We start from the raw sequence: 21,032 nt of genomic DNA, 5'->3' as shown, positions 1-21,032 counted from the left end.
TACTCGGATAAATGGGAGAACCATTCTCGTAAAGTGCCGAATCTTGATGTGAATTCGGTTAGAACCGCTTGGAGATTGGACTGAGGATTTATCATCCCGGAGATCAAGCCAAGCATTGAATTCTAAGATTTTATTCCTCCATTGAGATGGTGGCATCAGATCTAGAGAAAACCAAGGACCGGAGAGGCCGGTTTTGGAGGGAGAGAAGTTTCGGAGCGAGGGATTCTCGATCTTCCGTCTCTTCCGCAAAGTCCGGCTCTTCATAAGGTCCGGTTCTTGTTGTGTATTCATTAACACATGAGAACCTAGTACTGGGATTCAATTTGTGGAAACAGAGGATCTAGTTTCTTGGTCGGAAGAATAAGAACTAGATCGTTGAAGTTCGAACTGAGATGATCCGAATCAAACAAACGACTCACGATGAGGCGATTGAGATAGGAGTTGTATCTTTGTATGGCAAACTGTGGCTTCGCAGGTCCTTTGTCTTTTGTAGGTTGTGAGGAAGGAAGATGAAGTTTTAGAAGATACCCTTTTGCTGGCTTGGATGCTCTGGGCACCAGATCTGAAACTGTGGCATATTGTTTGAAGGGTATAACCGAAGACATAAAAGGATGGGGTGTAGAAATAGGAAAATTGAGTGGAGAGGAGATAGGATGTTTGGTAGGATAAAGGTCTCTCTTTATTTCTCTGAGCTGCTCCTTCAACCTTAAGATTTCTCTATCCTTTTGCAAGAATAGAGGTGATGTAGGCTGAGATGCTAATATCTGTTGCATTTCTTGCTCAAGTTTAGACAGCCTGGCTGAAAGCTTTGTATGTAATTGCAAGGCTTCTTGTCTGAAAGAAGTAACATGAGCTTCAATAGAACTTGTTTTTTCATAGACTTGTGAAAGTCTATTATCAATCTTCTTCAGATACTGATTTTGAGCAACAGCGTTATTGGTTTGCCAATTTAAGACTTCTTCTGCAGCTGAGAGAGGAGCTAAAGTACCTGTAGGTTGTACTGTATCTTTTGCAATAAAAGGACGTGCATGTATCTTTGATTGCTCATTTTCCTTTCTTTCCAAAGGTGGAAAATCTTCGGAATTCATCATGAAGCAAGGAACCGCAGCTACCTCTGGAACTCTGACTGGTTCAAAGGAGCAAGAACAAACGACTGGTGGAGGAGGACAGGTCAAGAGTCCTTCTTCCTTCAAGATCTGGAAGCATCTTTATAAATAGTCATCTTCAGTCATGGGTTTGTTCTTTTCCGGAGGGAGTCCGATCCAAGGACTAGCTTTCTTGGGTTGAGAAGGAGCATGGAAGGGATCAGGCTTATCATCATCCTTATCATGCTGACGTGGACCAGTACAAGCATGTTTCCTTCTCCAAGTTTTGTTTCTTTTGGGTCCGGTTTCAAGATCATCAAGATCTTCTTGACAAGCACATCCGGGATCACACTTTGAAGGATCACAATCCCGGATAAAGTGTCCATTGATCTTAGAGACATAGACTTCCCACCCATCCCGATCCGAAACTATGAATGGGAATCTTTTTCTCGTAAGTCCTCCTCACCGGGTTGGATCATGGAAATAGAATGAGGAGTTGAAGAGGATGTCATTTGTGGAGGACAAATAGGAGACTTTAACAGTCTTGTCGAGTTGCTTGATAAAAATAGGATCTGTTTTGTGCAGTCGAGAACTTTAGTGCGACTTTTCATAGTTTGTAATCCACATGAAGGGATTAACTTTTCCAACTCTTCACGGGGCAGTTGTCCGGGAGTTTGAACTATTGTAGGAGTGAGACCACTATCGTGAAAGATGAAAACGCATCAGAGAGGCCGAGTCCGTAGGTTAATGGCATGATCTTGTAACTGTAGACTAGGCCGATGATGAAGAGTAGGCCGAGATTGTGTCGAACTTGATCTGCGCCTGTGATTTGTACCTGTACTTTCAGGGCTTGACTGAGATGAGGATCTTCTAAAGACATATTAAAATTAGGAAAAAACGTAAGTACTACGCTTCCTGCATTAAGAGTAGTGACAATAGAACCAATCACAGCATGTTCATAGTTTAGATAACGAGTATCTAACAAAGAAAGTCTGGCAGTGACTGGAAGTCCTTGTCTTCCATGATAGGAAAGTACAAGTCTGATGGCACCAAAATGGAGATGGGTATATTTTTGTTGCTTCCATTGTTGAATGAAGTGAGATGGAATCTCTAAAGTCACATACTGTTCAGTGGTTACAGAAGAAAGAACACACTGAGAAAGAGAAGACGACTGTACATATTCTTTTATGTTGACAGATGGTCTGGAAATAATATGTCTCAGTTGTCTAGAAAAAGACTGGTTGCATCGGAAGACAGCATATGGGTTGAGAATTGGGACAAGAGAATTTTGAATTTGAGCGGTTTCTGGAATATGGGATATTTCTATTAAGTTATCAATCTTATCTGTAATGTACTGTTTACATGAAGTAGGTAATGAGAGAGAAGAGGTTTGGACAATAGGACTTGAAGTTGTTTCCATGTTTGTATATGAGTTTCTTCTTCTCTAAACCATAGGCTCTGATACCAGGATGACGCCGAGAGCTGTTCATGCTATAATCCTCATGCTGTAAACTCAAGGAGAATATCCTTACTCAAGGTAAGAGAGTTTCTTTAAGCTAAGACCAAAGAGGCACCTCGCCATGGGGGTCTTCCTGCTTCTTTGAAACTCGATTAGCCGAGTTAGTCGAGTTAGCCCTTTTGGATTATAACAGAAACAGATCGTTTAGGGTGAATATAAGAAAATTATACTAACAAAATAATGAAATTTTCAATTTTAGTTCATTGAGTCCCTAATTTTTTTTTTTTTAAGGATTTCTGAAATTTTAATTTTGGTTCATTAGGTCCCTAAAAGTTTATATAGTATTTTGTTATATTTTTCGCGTTCAAACATTATTTAAGTCTTGATTCACTATATGTCATTAGATGGAATATAAAAAAAAAATTGAATTTATATAAGAGAATTGTCGTGTACTTATTCTGTCTCAACTTTATTATTTTGTCTATTTTTTATTTAATATGAAAAGTATTTTCGTAAAATTGTAATGCAAGATTATTCACTAAATTTAGATTTTTTTAAATTCTCTTTATCTCAATGAATTTTAAAAATTTTATGGAATTCCAAATCCAATAATATCTAATCAATAGTGTTACTTTATTTTTATTTTGTAAGCTAATTTTCTTTCTTAATAAATGTCTGATTTATATCGTCCAAAAAGAATATGGTGAGGTTTTTTTGAAATAAGTTGTTGTATGTCAGTTTAGACAATACTTTTTTGAATTGCATATATCTTACAAAGATGACACTGCACCTAGATTAATTTTAGAAAAAAATCAATTTTTCTATTAAGTTGCTAAATTGCTCTTTAAACTTCGATATTTTTATATTACTTTAATTTTCCGCCCTATTGGCATTATTTTTTTTCTCATTGTTTATCCTTAAAGTTTTCTTGAAAAGAAGCTCTTAAAATTAACAGACATTTATGTGAGGACTTAAAAACTAAAAAATAAAAGTTTATGGATTTCTCAAAATAAAATATATCTTTAGGGACCTAATGAATCAAAATTAAGTATTTTGCTGGCATGTTTAACAGCGTCTGTAAGCACGCCCTTGACGGAAGGATTTAAAAAATAAAAATACAAGAATTTATTAAAATATAATCAATCATTAGGGACTAAATAAAATAAAGTAAAAATGTATAATGGCCTAAAGATGGGTTTTGCCAAATAGGTTCTTCTAGAAAATTTCATATAAAATTTCATGTAAACAAAAGAGGCATATCCTAAAAGAATTTGCTATTATTAGGTAAACACAAACTAATATTCATCCAGGAATGCATAAATAATTAATTAAGATGAAACCAATGATAATGTTTTCTTCAAATTGTGTCCTTCTGAATTGAGAAATTTTAGAACTTATAATCAACAAACCTTCATTTATAATGTTAATTAACCTACACTCACTTTCATTCAAAGCATTCTTGTTATATATATTTTTGGCCAAATGTATATCTATGCTCTTAAATTAGAGTTAATTAGTCAATTTAACTCTTTTAATCTTTAATTCACTTAAGGGACATCTAAGTTCTATTTTTTTTAATATTTGAACACTTTTAACTTTCTAATATAATTTACATATGGACTTTATTTTTTGATAATTTTTAAATATTTTTGCACTATACACAATAGAGTATTGATTATATTAAAAGATACTAAACATAAATTTAGATATCTATTAAATTGCATCAAAACTTCATATATTAAACTAACTAAATATCTAAAGTTTAGCATTTTTTTAGCCTTTCTCTTTTTTAAGCATTAAGGAGAAGAGTTTTTATGTTGGCAATATTATATTCTTGTAGTAATAGTATTCATATGTGATTTTGATGATGCAAAATATTATTACTACTAACAATCTTATTTAGTATTATTCTTAGTAGGTAATCTTTAATTACCATTTATGCATATAAATGAAGATGAAGGTATAAGTGTGAAGATGGATTCAAAGAGTCAAGGACTTAAATACTTGAATCAATACGAACATCAAGATAAAAATCATGAAGTAATAAAGATGGAAAGAGTGGTAGAACATATAAGGGCAATGCAAAGAGCATATGGAGTCAAGAAACTCATGTGGACATAGATGATCTCCATGGAATGAATCGTTAACAGAAGTTTGAAGAATAAATTGTACTACTTGAAAGAGTTTATGAGGGCAAGCCATACATGGATAGATAGCTGCATCAGTCTACTTTCAGGAATAAAAATTAGAATAATTTTTGGAGCTAGAAAAATGGAGTTTCAGATTTTTGAGTGAATTATTCTCAAGCTGTCAAATTGGACTACAGCAGATGAGGTCAATTAGAATTAGTATTATTATTACTACAAGAAGAATTTTAATACGTCATTCTCCAAATTTACAGCCATAGGAGTCTAGTTTCACATGGAAAAGGTCTTACATCAATCCGAGATGTATGGAAGACGCAACAGGCAAAATACTAAAGCATGTTCGAACTGTCGAGACTACATGAGCAATAAAATATTTTGGAGTATGAAGATTGTTGATTTTGGAGTTTTTCTCAAAACAATATTTTAATGCATTAACCAATGTTTCTAATAAAAAAATGTTTTACCATTTGGAGTTGTAGAGCTCAAGATTTCGAGTTTTTAAATGGTCATACTATGATTGAAAAGTAGAAAATCCATAGAAGCATTCAAGGCCAACATTCCCAGCCGTAAAAGTAGCATTCACGGTTATGAAGAAATATTTCTAGCCGTGAAGAAAAATTTCACACCCGTGAATGATGGCAACTCTCCAAAATCTTCAAGAAATTACAACAGAGGTCACGACCAAAGTTTCCAAGTGGTGAAACTAGAGTTCCCAACCGTGAAAAATTATTCATGGGCATGACGAATTCCAATTTTTCAAATTTGTTTTTTGTACTGATGCTTCACGGCCGTGAAGAATTTTCCACCCGTGAAGCTGCATTTTTAAAAACTATTACAACAGCTATAATTGCATTTAATAAGTGTATAACATTTTTATTTCACCTAGAACTACTTAAACATCATTTTTAATGGTTCTAGGTCAAACAAGAGCATTTACTTGAGCCTCATATTTGTTATATCTCTCAACAACCTCTATTTCTTCGTAAAATTCTTCTTGTATCGAAGATTCAAGAGAAGGTTTGAATCTTTGAGTAATTGAGTGATTGATTTCTACATTCAAAGCTCAAAAAGGTTAGGTTGAGCACTTGTGTAAGGGATTAATTGCTCTTGTAACTAAGATTGAAAATCTTAGATTGGATTAAAGTGTTGGCCATAAATAACACTTAGGTTAGAGTGTTATCCATAGAAAACACTTGGATTTGAGTGTTAGCTATAGAAAGCATTTGGGTTTGAGTATTAGTCATTGAAACACTTATAAGAAGTTTGAGTGTGAGCTTGGAAATACTTGGATTTGATCTTATATCCATAAAAGGATCATTGATAGTGAAAATCTCAAATGAAGCTTGTGGAGTGGATGTAGGCAATGAGTTGGTCGAACTACTATAAACTCTTGAGTTTGATATTCTCTTTCCTAAGCTCTTTTATTTTACTTGTGTTTATTTTATTGCTTGCATTCTCATATTGGTTTGGTTAATTGCTTTCGCTAATATTGGTTTTAATACTCAAATTTTTCAAAGCAAAAGTTTTTAGTTTAAATTAATTTTTGTAAACAATCAATTCATCCTCCCTCTTGGTTGCCATATTTCATAAGTAATTATCAAATTTATGATGAGAGATGGAGGATGAGATAGGAGATTAATACCTTTTATTGTGTAGCTAATGATGATCTGAAAAGCTTATAATACTTTTCTTTTCGACCTTCCAACATCGGGCAGGTGTCAGACTCTATACATCTTGTTACCACTTAGCAGAGTTCTTTATTTTTAATAAATAGTCACTACCCTCTGGTATGTCTCCATTTCTTAATAAAAAGATAGGAAATCACCCCTCCTTCCGAAGTTACGGGGTCATTTTGTCGAGTTCCTTCAACATGGTTCTCTCAAGTGCCCTAGTATACTATACTTGTTCACCTGTGTCGGTTTGGGGTACGGTTAGTTCACTAGAAGGATCACCTTCCCAATTCGAAGTTCTTTCCTAGAAGTTTCAACCTTGTTGACTATGACAACAATCACGACTATAAACAGACTCGCGACCGAGCCAGGCCGAGTCAGAAAGGCTTTGATCATTCAAGATTCATATTAGGGAAAGGAGAATGAGGGGAAGAGAGGGTTATGATTGAAGATAAAATATAGCTACTTTTTGTCATATACTTCAATGGATCATCGATGAATAAAAAGTTAATGACATATTTAAACTTATAGCTAAAAAAAACTGATGAATATTCTCTATTATGTAGTTAATATTTTATTGAAAAATTCTTATATAGGCTTGGTGTGTTCCCACCTATTGTTGACTAATTCAAGTTGTTAGTTATGTTAGTTCCTATAGCTAAGGATTAGTGGAGCTATTTTCTGGCTTTTAGTTAGTCAAATTGGTTTCTATTTTTCTACAAATTAGTTTCTATTTGTTAGGCTTGTTTTTCACTATATAAGCATGTAATCTCTCAATTATGAATAAGCAATAAAGAGTTCCATTCAGTATTATAGTTGGTGTTTAATTTAAAATAAATGTTATTTTTTGCTTGAGTTTCTCTTTCTTCTTTTCACATCTGGTATCAGAGCAACGTTAGACTCTGAAAGAGAAGTGGGTTAAGAGTGGTTCCAAGGGTGAGTGCAAATGGCAGCCAACAACAATGTTTCCAATCCTCAAAATGTTCATGTTCTTAAGAGCACCAATTACCAATTTTGGTATGTTAAAATGAGAACTTTGTTCAAGTCACAAGATTTGTGGGACTTAGTAGTTTTTGGATTTGAAGATCCGGATGAGTGTGAGGATGCCCCGAGATTGACAGTAGCTTAAAGGAATGAATTAAAAGACAAACAGAAAAAGGATGCTAAAGCCTTATTCTTGATTCAGCAAGGCATAGATGATGCTTTGTTTCCAAAAGTGATGGGAGCTATCACTTCGAAGGAAGCATAGGATTTGCTGCAAGAGCATTTCTAAGGATCGAGCAAAGTAGTGACAGTCAAGCTGCAAACTCCTCGTCAAAATTTTAAGAATTTACAGATTAAAGCTACAGAGTCTATACAAGAATTTTATGTGAATGTTGCTGCACTTGTGAATCAAATGCGCTCATTTGGGGAAGACTTACCTAATCAAAAGATTGTTGAAAAGGTTTTGCGGAGTCTCCCTCATAAATTTGATCACGTTGTTGCTGCTATTGAAGAGTCCAAGGATTTGTTAGACTACTCATTAGCTGAGCTAATGAGTTCACTTGAATCTCATGAAGTAAGGTTCAAGAGATCAAATGGGTCAACTGCTGAGCAAGTCTTTCAGTCAAAGGTTAATGTGAAAAATAAAAGTGAAGGTTCAGGAAGAGGTGGATATCACAACAAGCGAGGTTCTGGACGAGGAAGTTCAGGTAGTGGAAGAGGTCGGGGCAGGTACAATGGCCAAGAGAGAAACCAGGGAAATCATGGTAGCTCTTATCCTACATGTTCTCATTGTGGTAAAACTAACCACTCTGAGAAAAATTGTTGGAATAAAAATAAAAATGTCCCTAAGAAAGATGAGGTTCATTGTTACAGACATAAGAAATATGGCCACATAGCAAGGAATTGTGAGGAGAAAGAATAAGCAAACTTCCATAAAGAGTTAGACACTTCAGATAGCTTATTTGTTACCTATTTAGCTGCTAACCTTACTATGCCTTCAGAAGTTTGGTACTTAGACAGCGGTTGCTGCAATAACATCACGAGAAACAAGGATTACTTCGTGGAGATTGACAACACTGTGAACTCAAGCGTGACCTTGGGCAATAACAAACAGGTTGAGGTGCTTCGATTAGGCACAATTGTAGTGAGTTACAAAACTGGTAGGAAACTCATTCATGATGTCATGTATGTCCCAGGAATGCCTAAGGTACAGTTCATTGACAACAAATATGAGCCTTGCATATTCGGGAAACACCATCGTGATGAATTTCTAGTGGGAAAAGCTTGGAGAGCAACTAAACCATTAATGTTAGTTCATGCAGACATTTATGGGCCAATGCAAACAACATCGCTGAATGGTAGTAAGTACTTCTTGCTCTTTGTAGATGATTACTCAAGGATGAGTTGGATATTTTTCTTAAAAGAAAAATCTAAAGCTTTGGATTGTTTTAAGCAATTTAAAGCTGTTGCGGAGAAGGAATCGGGAAACTCAGTCATAAGGTTATGAACTGATCGTGGGGGTGAATTCACATCCTAAGAATTTGAGTTGTTTTGTCGTGATTTAGGTATACAAAGATAGTTGACAGCTAGCTATACACCCCAGCAGAACGGTGTAGCAGAGCGAAAGAATCGGACCATTGTAGAATCTGCTAAAAGCATATTAAAAGACAAAAGTCTTCTCATAAATTTATGGGCAGAGGCAGTGGCTGTTGCAGTTTATGTGATGAACCGATCACCAACACAAGCACTTAAAGAAAAAACTCCATATGAAGCCTGGTTTGGCAGGAGGCCAAATGTAAGTCACTTGAGAATCTTCGGATCCATTACTTTTTCACATGTTCTGTCAGAACTAAGGAGAAAGCTTGATGAGAAAAGTGTGAAATGTATTTTCATCGGATATAGTGAGGTGAAAAGAGATTATCGTTTGCTCAATCCTATCACTAATAAACTCATTATCAGTCGGGATGTCATTTTCAAAGAAAATGATACTTGGAGGTGGGAGGAAGAAGGTACCAAATTTAACGCTACTTCAGATTTTAATCTTGAAGATACATCTGTTACTTCTTCATTCAATCCTCCCTTAGTGGAAGATACGACTGACACGCCTCCAAGAAAGATGAGAAGCTTATCAGAAGTTTATGCCTCTACTGATTTTTCTTGTTTAGCAGTAGAACCTACTTGTTTTGAAGATGTAGTCGCTAAAGAAGAATGGGTAGAAGCAATGAAAGAGGAGATGGATGCTATTAAAAATAATAACACTTTGAGTTTAGTAGATATATCGAATGGGAAAGATGCAATTGGTCTCAAATGGGTTTATAAGTCAAAGTTTAATGCAGATGGTTCATTGAAAAGAAACAAAGCACGGTTGGTGGTGAAAGGTTATGCCCAAATTCTAGGTATTGATTTTTCAGAAACCTTTGCACCTGTTGCACGCTTAGATACTGTGAGATTAATTATTAGTGTTGCTGCATGTAATGGCTGGCCTGTTGATCAATTAGATGTTAAATCAGCTTTTCTCAATGGTGATCTAATTAAAGATGTGTATGTACATCAACCAGAAGGATTTGTTGTGAAAGGGTCATAATAAAGGGTTTATAAGTTGCACAAAGCACTCCATAGGCTCAAGCAAGCACCACGAGCTTGGTATATCAAAATCGATTCATATTTTGCTAAAAGTGATTTTCAAAAGAGTGCTAATGAACCTACTTTATATGTTAAGAATTGTGGACATGATTTCTTGGTGGTATGTTTGTATGTGGATGATATCATTTATACTGGAAATTCACTTGAATTGATGAAAACTTTTAAGTTGTCCATGATGAAAGCATTTGACTTGACTGATTTGGGTTTATTGCATTATTTTTTGGGTTTAGAAGTTATGCAAAATAGAGGTGGAATTTTTCTTAGTCAAAAGAAGTATGTTGTAGATCTTTTAAAAAGATTTGGAATGTTGAATTGTAAAGCACGCCTTTTAATCTAATGACAAGTTGTCATTAGAAGATGGAGTTGATAAAGCTGATGTCAAACTTTTCAAAAGCATGGTGGGAGGTCTGCTCTATCTGACGCACACTCGGCCTGATCTCATGTTTGCAGTTAGTCTTGTGTCACGATTTATGCATGATCCAAGTAAACATCATCCTGGTGCAGCAAAGCGAATTTTGAGATAGGTACAAGGAACACTTGATCTTGGAATAAGATATGTTAAAGGTGAAAATCTTAAACTTGTAGCTTATACAGATAGTGATTGGGCTAGATGTGCAGATAATAGGAAAAGCACAACAGGCTTTATTTTTTGTCTTAATGGTGGAGCAGTTTCATGGTTGTCTAAGAAGCAAGGAATTACTGCATTATCAAGCACGGAAGCAGAATATATAGCTGCAACATCTACAGCATGTCATGCAGTTTGGTTGAGAAGACTTTTGCAAGATTTAAAGCATAAACAGATTAAGCCAACAAGTGTATTCTGTGACAATAAATCAACCATTGATATCTTAAAGAATCCAGTTCATCAAGGAAGGACAAAACATATTGAAACACAATACCATTTTATTAGAGAAATCATCTCAAAGAATGAAGTTGAACTTCAATATTGCAGCACCGAACAACAACCTGCAGATATCTTAATAAAGGCTTTGAATGAGGACAAAATTCTGAAGTTTTGCAAAATGGTAGGAGTTGTATCCCTTGCTTGAATTAAAGGGAGGAACGTTGACTAATTCAAGTTATTAGTTGTGTTAGTTCCTATAGCTAAGGATTAGTGGAGCTATTTTCTGGCGTTTAGTTAGTCAAAGTGGTTTCTATTTTTCTACAAATTAGTTTCTATTTGTTAGGCTTGTTTTTCACTATATAAGCATGTAATCTCTCAGTTATGAATAAGCAATAAAGAGTTCCATTCAGTATTACTGTTGGTGTTTAATTTAAAACAAATATTATTTTCTGCTTGAGTTTCTCTTCCTTCTTTCACATCTATATACCAAACTCACATATGATTGATATATATTTATTGATTTTAAATAATAAAATATGTGTCACTCATTCACTATCAAGTGATAAAACACTTATAATACTAATTATTCTGCTATTTATTGTGGTGTATACAAGTGTAGCCTATTTCATTTGACCTCGGGTGAATTAAAGAATAACAAACTTTTCATATATATATATACATAGATGATATCCTTTTCAAAGTAACTTTTGCAAGCACATGTTATCTCTAAACTATTTAACTCGTGGACATGGGCTACAGCATTTATCCTCGTCAAATTTAACAGTTCAACATTTTGTAACCTTTTTTGGGGAGTTGTTGCCTTCTTACAGCCCAAAACATAATTGAAAGCAAAATTCACATCAAGAACGGTTCTTGAGTCAGTTCTTGCCTATAGTGTACATGTATATGGGTAGTGATCCCACATGGCTCTTAAATTTGCAATGGCTTTGGCGTATTGTCGACGTCTAGATGTCGGTGGACTTGGGTACATTGCCAGCAGAGGCAGGATGACTAATTAATATCAATCTACTAATGTACATATGAAACAGTAAATATAAGAACCTTCCCATATGCTTCATTCAATTTTATTATCAGATGTCTACAAGAATGTATATACGGGAGAACTTTAAGGATTTATAAAGGAGCTAGATTGTGTTATGTAGCTCCTCCATGATTATACATGTATATATATATGTATATAAATTTATGATCTGCTGAATATTATAAGGAGAAAGGTCTTAGTTTAGACTTTCTATGTTGCGAGAGTAGTCACTTGACCATAGATAAAACTGTAAATATAATATTTAAGTGGTTAAAACGATTTATATTACGAGCTAGGGTAGACAGTTGACCATAGATACGTACAGTTATAGGGCAAGAGAAGGGCAAGAGATTTACGTACTACTAGAGAGTAAAAAAGGAGGAGGGGGTCGAAACCCTAAAAAGAATGCAGCTCAATTTCATGAAACACTGCTGGCCAGTCCATGCAAATAGCACTGAAAGTTAAGAGAATGCACAAAATAGATAAACCTTCACTTGAATTGGTCAGAGGTGGGGCATTGTTAGGGTTTTCTTTTTTCAAAAGAGACAGTTGGGTGCATTAAATCTTTTAAGACGATTTTTGGATGAGAAGATGCAAAAATTTAAGACACTCAACTGCGCTATAGCGCTCTCTCTCTCTCTCTCTCCATCTTAGCTTTAGCTCTATATATAACCTTCTTCGATCTTCCATTTCTCATCAAAGTCATCTCTTTAGCTAGATATCGAAGCTTATAGAGCAAAGATGACTTCCAAATTGCTTCTTTTTTTGTTTTTTGGTGCCCTAATTTGCACCACAAATGCTAGGAAGCTCATTACTCAAAAGGGTTCTTTTGAGGAGCAGAAGAACTTGTTTCACCACCCTGGATTAGGTGGTGGGCTTGGTGGAGGAGCAGGAGGTGGTGGTGGACTTGGTGGAGGAGCAGGTGGTGGACTTGGTGGGGGAGCAGGTGGTGGACTTGGTGGGGGAGCAGGTGGTGGACTTGGTGGGGGAGCAGGTGGTGGACTTGGTGGTGGAGGTGGACTTGGAGGAGGAGCAGGAGGTGGAGGTGGACTCGGAGGAGGTGCAGGTGCAGGTGGTGGAGCTGGATTTGGAGGAGGTGCTGGGGGTGGAGCTGGAGGTGGTCTTGGTGGAGGTGCTGGTGGTGGTGGAGGATTTGGAGGTGGAGCTGGCGGAGGAGTAGGTGGAGGATCTGGTTTTGGTGGTGGAGCAGGTGGTGGATATGGAGGTGGAGCTGGACTTGGTGGTGGAGCTGGAGGTGGAGGAGGATATGGGGGTGGTAGTGGCGGGGGACTAGGTGGTGGAGCTGGTGGAGGGTTTGGTGCTGGTGGCGGTGCTGGTGGTGGACTTGGAGGTGGATTGCCTTGAAGACACAACAAAATGCGTGCAGCTACTCCATCTTATTCCAAAGATTAATCTCAATATGATACTAGAAGACTATATTGGCGTACTTCATTATTCTGTTGCTTGCAAAGCCTCTCATTTTACATGTAATTGTTTGATGTTTGTTCCTAATTGTTAATGAAAAAAATCAGTAATGATTTCTAAATATCCAAATTATATAACCTTTTAATTCAGTAGAACAAGCATGTTTTTTCACCAGAGAATATTCCCATTCACATTCAAGAAAAACTTAGGTGAGAGTTATGAGTTCAATATTTCAGAATTGCATCTTAATGGGTGAAAAGGAAAATCTAAAAGTTTCTTTTGTTAGCTGTAAAGATTGCTATGCCACAATGCCTATTGAAGGAGAAGCACAAAATAAATAATTATGGACGTATGCATTTACCTTCCACTGCATATACAGTATTCTATTACCTGATCTATAAGGCAGAGTGTCAGCTTTTTCAACCTCTATTTTCTTTTCTTTTTTCTTTTTTTTTTCTTTTTAATCCCATGGCTTAGTGGATTTAGTTTTCAATAATTCTATGTATGTAAATGATGAAAACTCACTAAATTAGAAAAATAAAATACTTAATACACTGTTACTGTTATATATCTTTTTTCATTTCTCCTTTAAGGACACTGACATGGACAACGAATGTAAATGAATTTATTGTCCAATTCTCAAACCTTTTTCCTCTTTATTTTGTTGGCGAATACGTACGCATGTAGTCCCTTCATGCTACTAAATGATTATATACCTAAACAGGTTTTTAGGGGTAAAAAATAAAAAATATGTAACCAAATTTATAGTGTTGCTAAAAAAGATTGAGGAGAATGAGATATGCCCAAACTTCTGTAAAGGAGTTAACCATTCGCACAAACTTCTGTAATATAGTGTTCTTAGAGGTAAATCATTAGTAATTTACATCCAAATTTATTAATACTGTTAATTCAATAATTGTAACTCATTTATTTAATATTAGTTGCTTGTGATTCTACCACCACTCCATTTTTTACTAATTTTTTTACTAATTTGGTTTTTATTTAAGACGCTATATTAATTTTTAGTATTTAAAAAAAAAATTAAAGAGAGAGAAAATAGTTTCATAATTTAGTTTTTCTTTAATTCTAGTCAATTTCAAAGAAGTTTGTATAATTTAACAAGACTAAAGAACTCTATATTTCACTATTTATTGGATAAGACTAATTTTATAGTAAATGAATTTTATTTAAAATTTAATGGTAAAGCCATTAACCGTACTAGTAAATTTAGATGTAATTTGCTAATGATTTAACTTTAGTGTATTAAAATATCACAAAAAAATATATGATTTTTTATGTCAAAAGGTAAAACCACAGTGTTAAACTTTATATTATTCTCTAAAATTTTAGAAAAAATTATTCTTAAAATATAAAGTAAAGAATTAATTTAGCTCTCAATATTTAGAGTATCAAACTTTATTTTTTATTTGAATTTAATAAATATATGACAAATTTTTATTTATTTTATTAATTAATATTCTTAATTTATTTTTTTCTATCGGTAAATTAAGAAAAAAGAGAAATTAAAGTCACTAACATTTATAAAATTAAAAATGAAATAAAAGAGTAAAATATAAAAAATTTATTGAATCTAAAAATAATATTCAAAACACTCTTAAAATATTCTTAATTATAAAAAGAATATTTTCTTTAATATAAAAAGCACTATTACGAATATTTTTATTGTCACTACATAATTATCACTAATATTGATGGAATTTGATATTTTTAATTTTATGATGAGTGTTTTATAACGAGTACTGGCCCTATAAATTGCCTCAAATGTAGATTTTTAAAATAAGACACTCTACGTTATTGTTATTAGTAAAAGTAATATATAGAATTTAATAGAAAAGGGATCATTTTTTTCTCTGATATGATGCATTTCCTATTCTCTAACCTAACCTCTATATGATTAAAGTATACAATTATAAAATAATATATGTAGATTATATTAATTTGTTTCAATTCATAATTAGGTTATTATTAACATGGGAGTGTTTCTCATTCTTTATTAAATATGTAACTATAAGTTATAAAAAAAATCATATTTTAACATATGTCATGAACATATGTGTTGCTTGAATATATATATATATATGTATATAAAGCAAGCTCACTATGAATATAAAACATATATACATAATGTAATTAAAACTCACATCTCTATCTCTCAACTAAAAGAAGGAAAAAGAGTGGAGAAATTAACTCAAGCAATGCAACTAGCTAGAATTAACAAAATAAGTCAAAAGGTCAACTTTTGGTTCAAAAAAAGTCAGATGAAATCTCTGGTTGAATTTTGGGCAAGAGGGATATACATGAGGCGGGCATTCCTTTTGAATAGATACAGCTGGTTTGCATTAAATGTCTCAACACGGTTATTGGATAGAAGATGAGTTAAATCATGCAGCTTCTCAACTGTACTCTGCCTTCTCCTGTCTATATAAACCCTTTCTTGAACCCCATCAACACTCATCTTTGGTTCCTTCTAAAACCCTTATAGCTAATGGCAAAGATGACTTCCAAGTTGTTCCTTGTCTTGCTTCTTGGTGCTTTTGTTTGTACTAGTACTGCTGCTAGGAATCTCGTGAGTGAGAAGGCTTCTTTTGAGGATGAAAAATTCTTTCGTCGCCCAAGATCTGGTGGGGGTCTTGGAGGTGGAGGTGGTGGTGGTTTCGGCGGAGGTGGAGGTGGTGGGTTAGGTGGTGGTGGTGGTGGTGCTGGAGGTGGAGCAGGGTTTGGTGGTGGTGCTGGAGGTGGTGCTGGGGGTGGACTTGGTGGAGGTGCTGGTGGTGGTGGAGGGTTCGGAGGTGGTGGTGGAGGAGGATTAGGTGGTGGTTCTGGTTTTGGAGGAGGAGCTGGTGGCGGGTTTGGAGGCGGTGCTGGTGCTGGTGGTGGCCTTGGAGGCGGTGCTGGTGCTGGTGGTGGCCTTGGAGGCGGTGCTGGAGGTGGAGGTGGTTTTGGAGGAGGAGGTGGTGGTGGACTGGGTGGGGGAGCTGGCGGTGGGTTTGGCGCTGGTGGTGGTGCTGGTGGTGGACTTGGAGGTGGACTGCCTTGAAGAGATTCGGTTAATTACAACTACTGCAATAATTAGCTTATTCTATTCTTCAAATTGATATTTGGCCTCTACTTCCATATGAAATATAATATGCCTCTCATGTTTCCTTGATCTTTTCTGAAAGCTTTTAAGTGAAATGAAATAATCTCTTTGCGACAGATGATAATTAATTAGCTGCTTACAGATAATTCATTCCCAGTCCCTGCCCAATGCGTAGGGTTTCTATTGCTTGTGACGTACGTAAACATGCATGCTTGATAAAAGAACAGTTGTATAAGCAAATTATATCATTATTTTCCATTAATGAATGTCTTTGTACATGTATATATACAGCCACTAATTATATAACATAAAGTCGATAATAATTAGTTGAAGAAGAGACCCCCCCGCCCCCACTATATCGTATCATCGAACAACTCCAATTTTCTTTCAGAAAAAAAGTGTAAGAAAAGAAAAGAAAAGAAAATACTGAGAAAGAATACAAGACAACCTTAACAAGTGCGCGGTCCAATTAATTATCAATTGTATAAAAAAAAATTGCTAGTTTACACATTTAATATTGAGTGTCCAATTTAGTAGACTTTACCCCCTATAATTCGCTTTTGAAATTAACTGTGAATTTAATTTTTCGTAAAAATATTTTAAATGAAGTTCATCATATAGTTTTGGATGAACCCTTAATGCTCAAAATTATTCTCTTTTTAAATTCTATATTTTCTCTTACTCAGTAAGTAGTATATATTTATGGCTTTTATTAGAGTGCATCTAATTTATAGATAAGCCAACAATTTGTAATTATAGATAGAAAAAAGAGAGAGAAAGAGCCCTGTACTTATTAGCTAAAATAAGGATACATATAAAATGCTTTATTTCCCTGTCCTTACATCCAAGATACTTTTTTTTTTTTAAAAAAAGTCTATATGTGATTATTTTATATTTATATGAGAAAAATAAAGATTAGGAATGTATTTTTATGATTTATTACCTTTTATTTTGTTTAATTATAAACATTTAACTTTTAGTTCTATTTTACTCTTGATATGTATGTGCATGTGGATTTCAATCATATAAATTATATAAATTTTAAGCTATGAGTTCCATAAAAATATGCTAATCTATGAAATTTATTTATCATTTTATATAATTTTTTATTCCCTTGTATAATTTTAACATTACATCTTTATGGTATAATATAATATATATATAAAAAAAAAACTTACATAATGAGCCTAAAATTATATAATCTTTTTATGCTCTGGAATATCTAAAGTTAACTAATTTATGTAAATTCATCGTCAGTTTTGTGTAATTGTTTTTATTCACTCGTGTATTTTTCTCCTTACACCTTCAATAGTACAATTTACATAATCCAATAAATTAATTATATAATTAGACTAAAAATTATATTATTTTTATCCTGGTAAATTCTTTGCAAAACTAAACTAATTTATGGAAATTATTTTATTAATTTATGTGCTTTCTTTTATTTACTCCCTTCAACGGCAATATGTAAATTATATAACTAACCAAAAACTGTAGTATTGGGTTATAATAAGAGGTTAAGTGTTACAATGATTTGTTTGATAGAATGAAGATTTTATTAATATGAATTGATAAAAAAGGGGGAAAAGTATATTATAAAGTTGTGAAACTACCCAAAGTTAGAAAGCTTCCCTTACTGAGCAACCAAAGATTATGTGAAAAAACCCCAAAGAGAACATGTTACATAGATATACAGAGAGAAGAACTATAAGAAATATGCAATAATTAATAAATAGAGTAGATTTTTCCTAATAATTTATATAAAATATTAAAAGTATATTTGAAGAATAGCTGTGCCGTGGCATCAAAAACTGTTCGAACATGCAATACGTCCATATATTGAATTTTAAAGATCATATTCAACAATCATTATATGATAATTGTCCAACCTCACTTGTTGTTTTACAATTCTTTTATTTATTTATTTATTTATTTATTTTGAATAAAGACAATAATTATTTTTCTGTGTAGGTTTAATATATGGCAGAGTAGTGAAGAATTAGCAAGTGTTTCTGAAAGAACTGTATCACAAAAATACATGCATGGTTTGTTATTAGAGGTCATTTGGTTGGTAAATGAATAATGCAGAGATGATAATGGAAATAAGTGATTTTCAAGAAATAAGTTTTCTATTATTAGTGTTTGATTTGTCAAAAATCACTATAAAATTGGAATAAAATCACCCATTTTCCCTCTTATGGAGGAATGAAAATTTTATTTCTACAAAAATGAAGTGAAATCAATTATAAATCATCAAAAAAAGAATTTATTATTTTTATATTTTTGCTGCATACTTTAATAATAAATTAAATCTTATTAGTTTTTATAATAATCAAATATTATTATTAGTGTTACTTTATACTGAACCAAACAATGTATAAAAAAGATAATCATATTCTCTATTTATTTCCATTCTAGTTTCTATTTCTGAACTTGGGTCAAACGGGTCATATTCTTATTGCTATCATATTATGAATAATGCATAGAATATAAAATGATTTTCATTCTGTAGGCAATAATTCAGGAATTTAATAGGACATTATCCACTGTATCTAACTTCCACAATTTGTCAACAAGCATTTAGTGTGGTTTAACTCATTAGTCAATACTATTGCTGCCACCAGGGAATCCTCAGAAATACTATAAAACCATGCATACTGCTTTCTGAATCATGATTACTGTCTTATATTTATAGCCAGTAATTACCGCTATGCTAAATTAAATTTATCCTAATTGAACCTCTGCTCCTTTCCTTTCCTTTCTTTCTTTCTTTTCTTTTTCAAATTCATATTCTATTATATCTGATAAACTATAGTTAGAGAAATTTATTGTGTGAATAAATTTATTTTTTCAGACATAATAATTAATTTTTATGTTTCAATTTAAATAATCACAAATAGAATGCGTTGCATGTAATATATAGTCTAATTAATACCCACATCTCTATCTCTCAACTAAAAGGAGGGAGACAAGTATGCAAATTAACTCGAGCACTGCAACTAGCAAGTTAAGTCAAAAGGTCTTTGTTTTTTGTTTTTCTGGCTCAGAAAAAGTCAGATGAAATCTCTGGTTGAATTTTGGGCAAGAGGGATATACATGAGGCGGGCATTCCTTTTGAATAGATACAGCTGGTTTGCATTAAATGTCTCAACACGGTTATTGGATAGAAAATGAGTTAAATCATGCAGCTTCTCAACTTTACTCTGCCTTCTCCTGTCTATATAATCCCTTCCTTGAACCCTCAACTTCTCATCAAAAGTCATCTTTGATTCGTACTAAAACCTTAAAGCATAGCTAATGGCAAATATGGCTTCCAAGTTGTTTCTCGTCTTGCTTCTTGGTGCTTTTGTTTGCACTAGTACTGCTGCTAGGAATCTCGTGAGTGAGAAGGCTTCTTTTGAGGATGAAAAATTCTTTCGTCGCCCAAGATCTGGTGGGGGTCTTGGAGGTGGAGGTGGTGGTGGTGGTGGTTTCGGCGGAGGTGGAGGTGGTGGGTTAGGTGGGGGTGGTGGTGCTGGAGGTGGAGCTGGGGGTGGACTCGGTGGAGGTGCTGGTGGTGGTGGAGGGTTTGGAGGTGGGGGTGGTGGAGGATTAGGTGGTGGTTCTGGTTTTGGAGGAGGAGCCGGTGGTGGGTTTGGAGGTGGAGCTGGTGCTGGCGGTGGCCTTGGAGGAGGTGCTGGAGGTGGAGGTGGTTTTGGAGGAGGAGGTGGTGGTGGACTCGGTGGGGGAGCTGGTGGTGGACTTGGAGGTGGATTGCCTTGAAAAGATTCAGACTATTGCAATAACTTAATTTTTCATATGAGAAATGCCTGTGATGTTTTCTTGATATATAATTTTCAATTGTTTAAGTGAAATGATAACATAATTAGCTCTCTGCAAGATGAATCATAATTAGCTGCTTTACCTCTTTCCTCTCTGCCCATCAAATTCTCTACACTTTAGTTTACTGTTAGCTTGAGATGTACATCCATGCATGCATGCTAAATAGGAAAGTTGCGTAAACAAATAATTGGTCTATTTTATATTAGATGTTAATCCAGCATCTACGTAACAAAGAGGAATCCTATCAACAATCTCCCTTAACAGCCTATCACGCAATTATTCTTTTATTGTGTTATTTTACCTTACTTTTCCAACTTTAAACTAATTTTATATAAAATAAATTAAAAAAATTATTACTAAATTATTTTACGATTTAACGTATTTTTACTTTAAGATATACGGTTTGCTTTTTACCATTTTAGTATCATGTGAATATAATCGTTAGTAAATAACGGCCAAATATAATACTGGTAACGGATTCTGACATGACACACAATAGTCACTATTCTTTTGACTGTTACACCAGTATTTTACTAACAATATATAACAATTTTGTCGTTATTTGCTAATGATTATATTCATAGAGTACTAAAATGACAAAAAAAACCAAACACCTTAAAGTGAAAATACGTTGAACTATAAGATAGTTTACTGAAATCTTTTTAATATATTTATATAAATAATTAAAAAATATAAAGTTATTAAAAATAAAAATATTTTTATTCAGGTGATAAAATATTTTCAAAAATTGATAGTTAATAAATAAATTTATTTTATTTTTATTCTTTTAAAATTAATTTAACTTGTTAAA

The 21,032-nt window shown here is 33.9% G+C and overlaps 3 protein-coding genes across 3 annotated transcripts; all 3 read left to right on the top strand.

Annotated features, from left to right (window-relative positions):
- Positions 1–12,472: 12,472 nt before the first annotated feature.
- LOC8266244 (glycine-rich cell wall structural protein) lies at positions 12,473–13,422 on the top strand. The gene has a single exon (XM_002529871.4). The coding sequence runs from the start codon at positions 12,616–12,618 to the stop codon at positions 13,237–13,239; it is 624 nt and encodes a 207-aa protein (XP_002529917.2). The 5' UTR covers positions 12,473–12,615; the 3' UTR covers positions 13,240–13,422.
- A 2,270-nt stretch (positions 13,423–15,692) lies between these two features.
- Positions 15,693–16,515, top strand: LOC8266245 (glycine-rich cell wall structural protein). The gene has a single exon (XM_002529872.4). It carries the CDS (start codon positions 15,806–15,808, stop codon positions 16,355–16,357), a length of 552 nt encoding a protein of 183 aa, XP_002529918.3. The 5' UTR covers positions 15,693–15,805; the 3' UTR covers positions 16,358–16,515.
- A 3,008-nt stretch (positions 16,516–19,523) lies between these two features.
- On the top strand, positions 19,524–20,309 carry LOC8266246 (glycine-rich protein 5). The gene has a single exon (XM_002529873.4). It carries the CDS (start codon positions 19,697–19,699, stop codon positions 20,159–20,161), a length of 465 nt encoding a protein of 154 aa, XP_002529919.3. The 5' UTR covers positions 19,524–19,696; the 3' UTR covers positions 20,162–20,309.
- Positions 20,310–21,032: the final 723 nt, after the last annotated feature.

This window comes from Ricinus communis, chromosome 9 (assembly GCF_019578655.1).
Source record: "Ricinus communis isolate WT05 ecotype wild-type chromosome 9, ASM1957865v1, whole genome shotgun sequence".
Classification (NCBI taxonomy): domain Eukaryota; kingdom Viridiplantae; phylum Streptophyta; class Magnoliopsida; order Malpighiales; family Euphorbiaceae; genus Ricinus; species Ricinus communis.
This window is presented reverse-complemented; position numbering and strand designations above follow the sequence as displayed.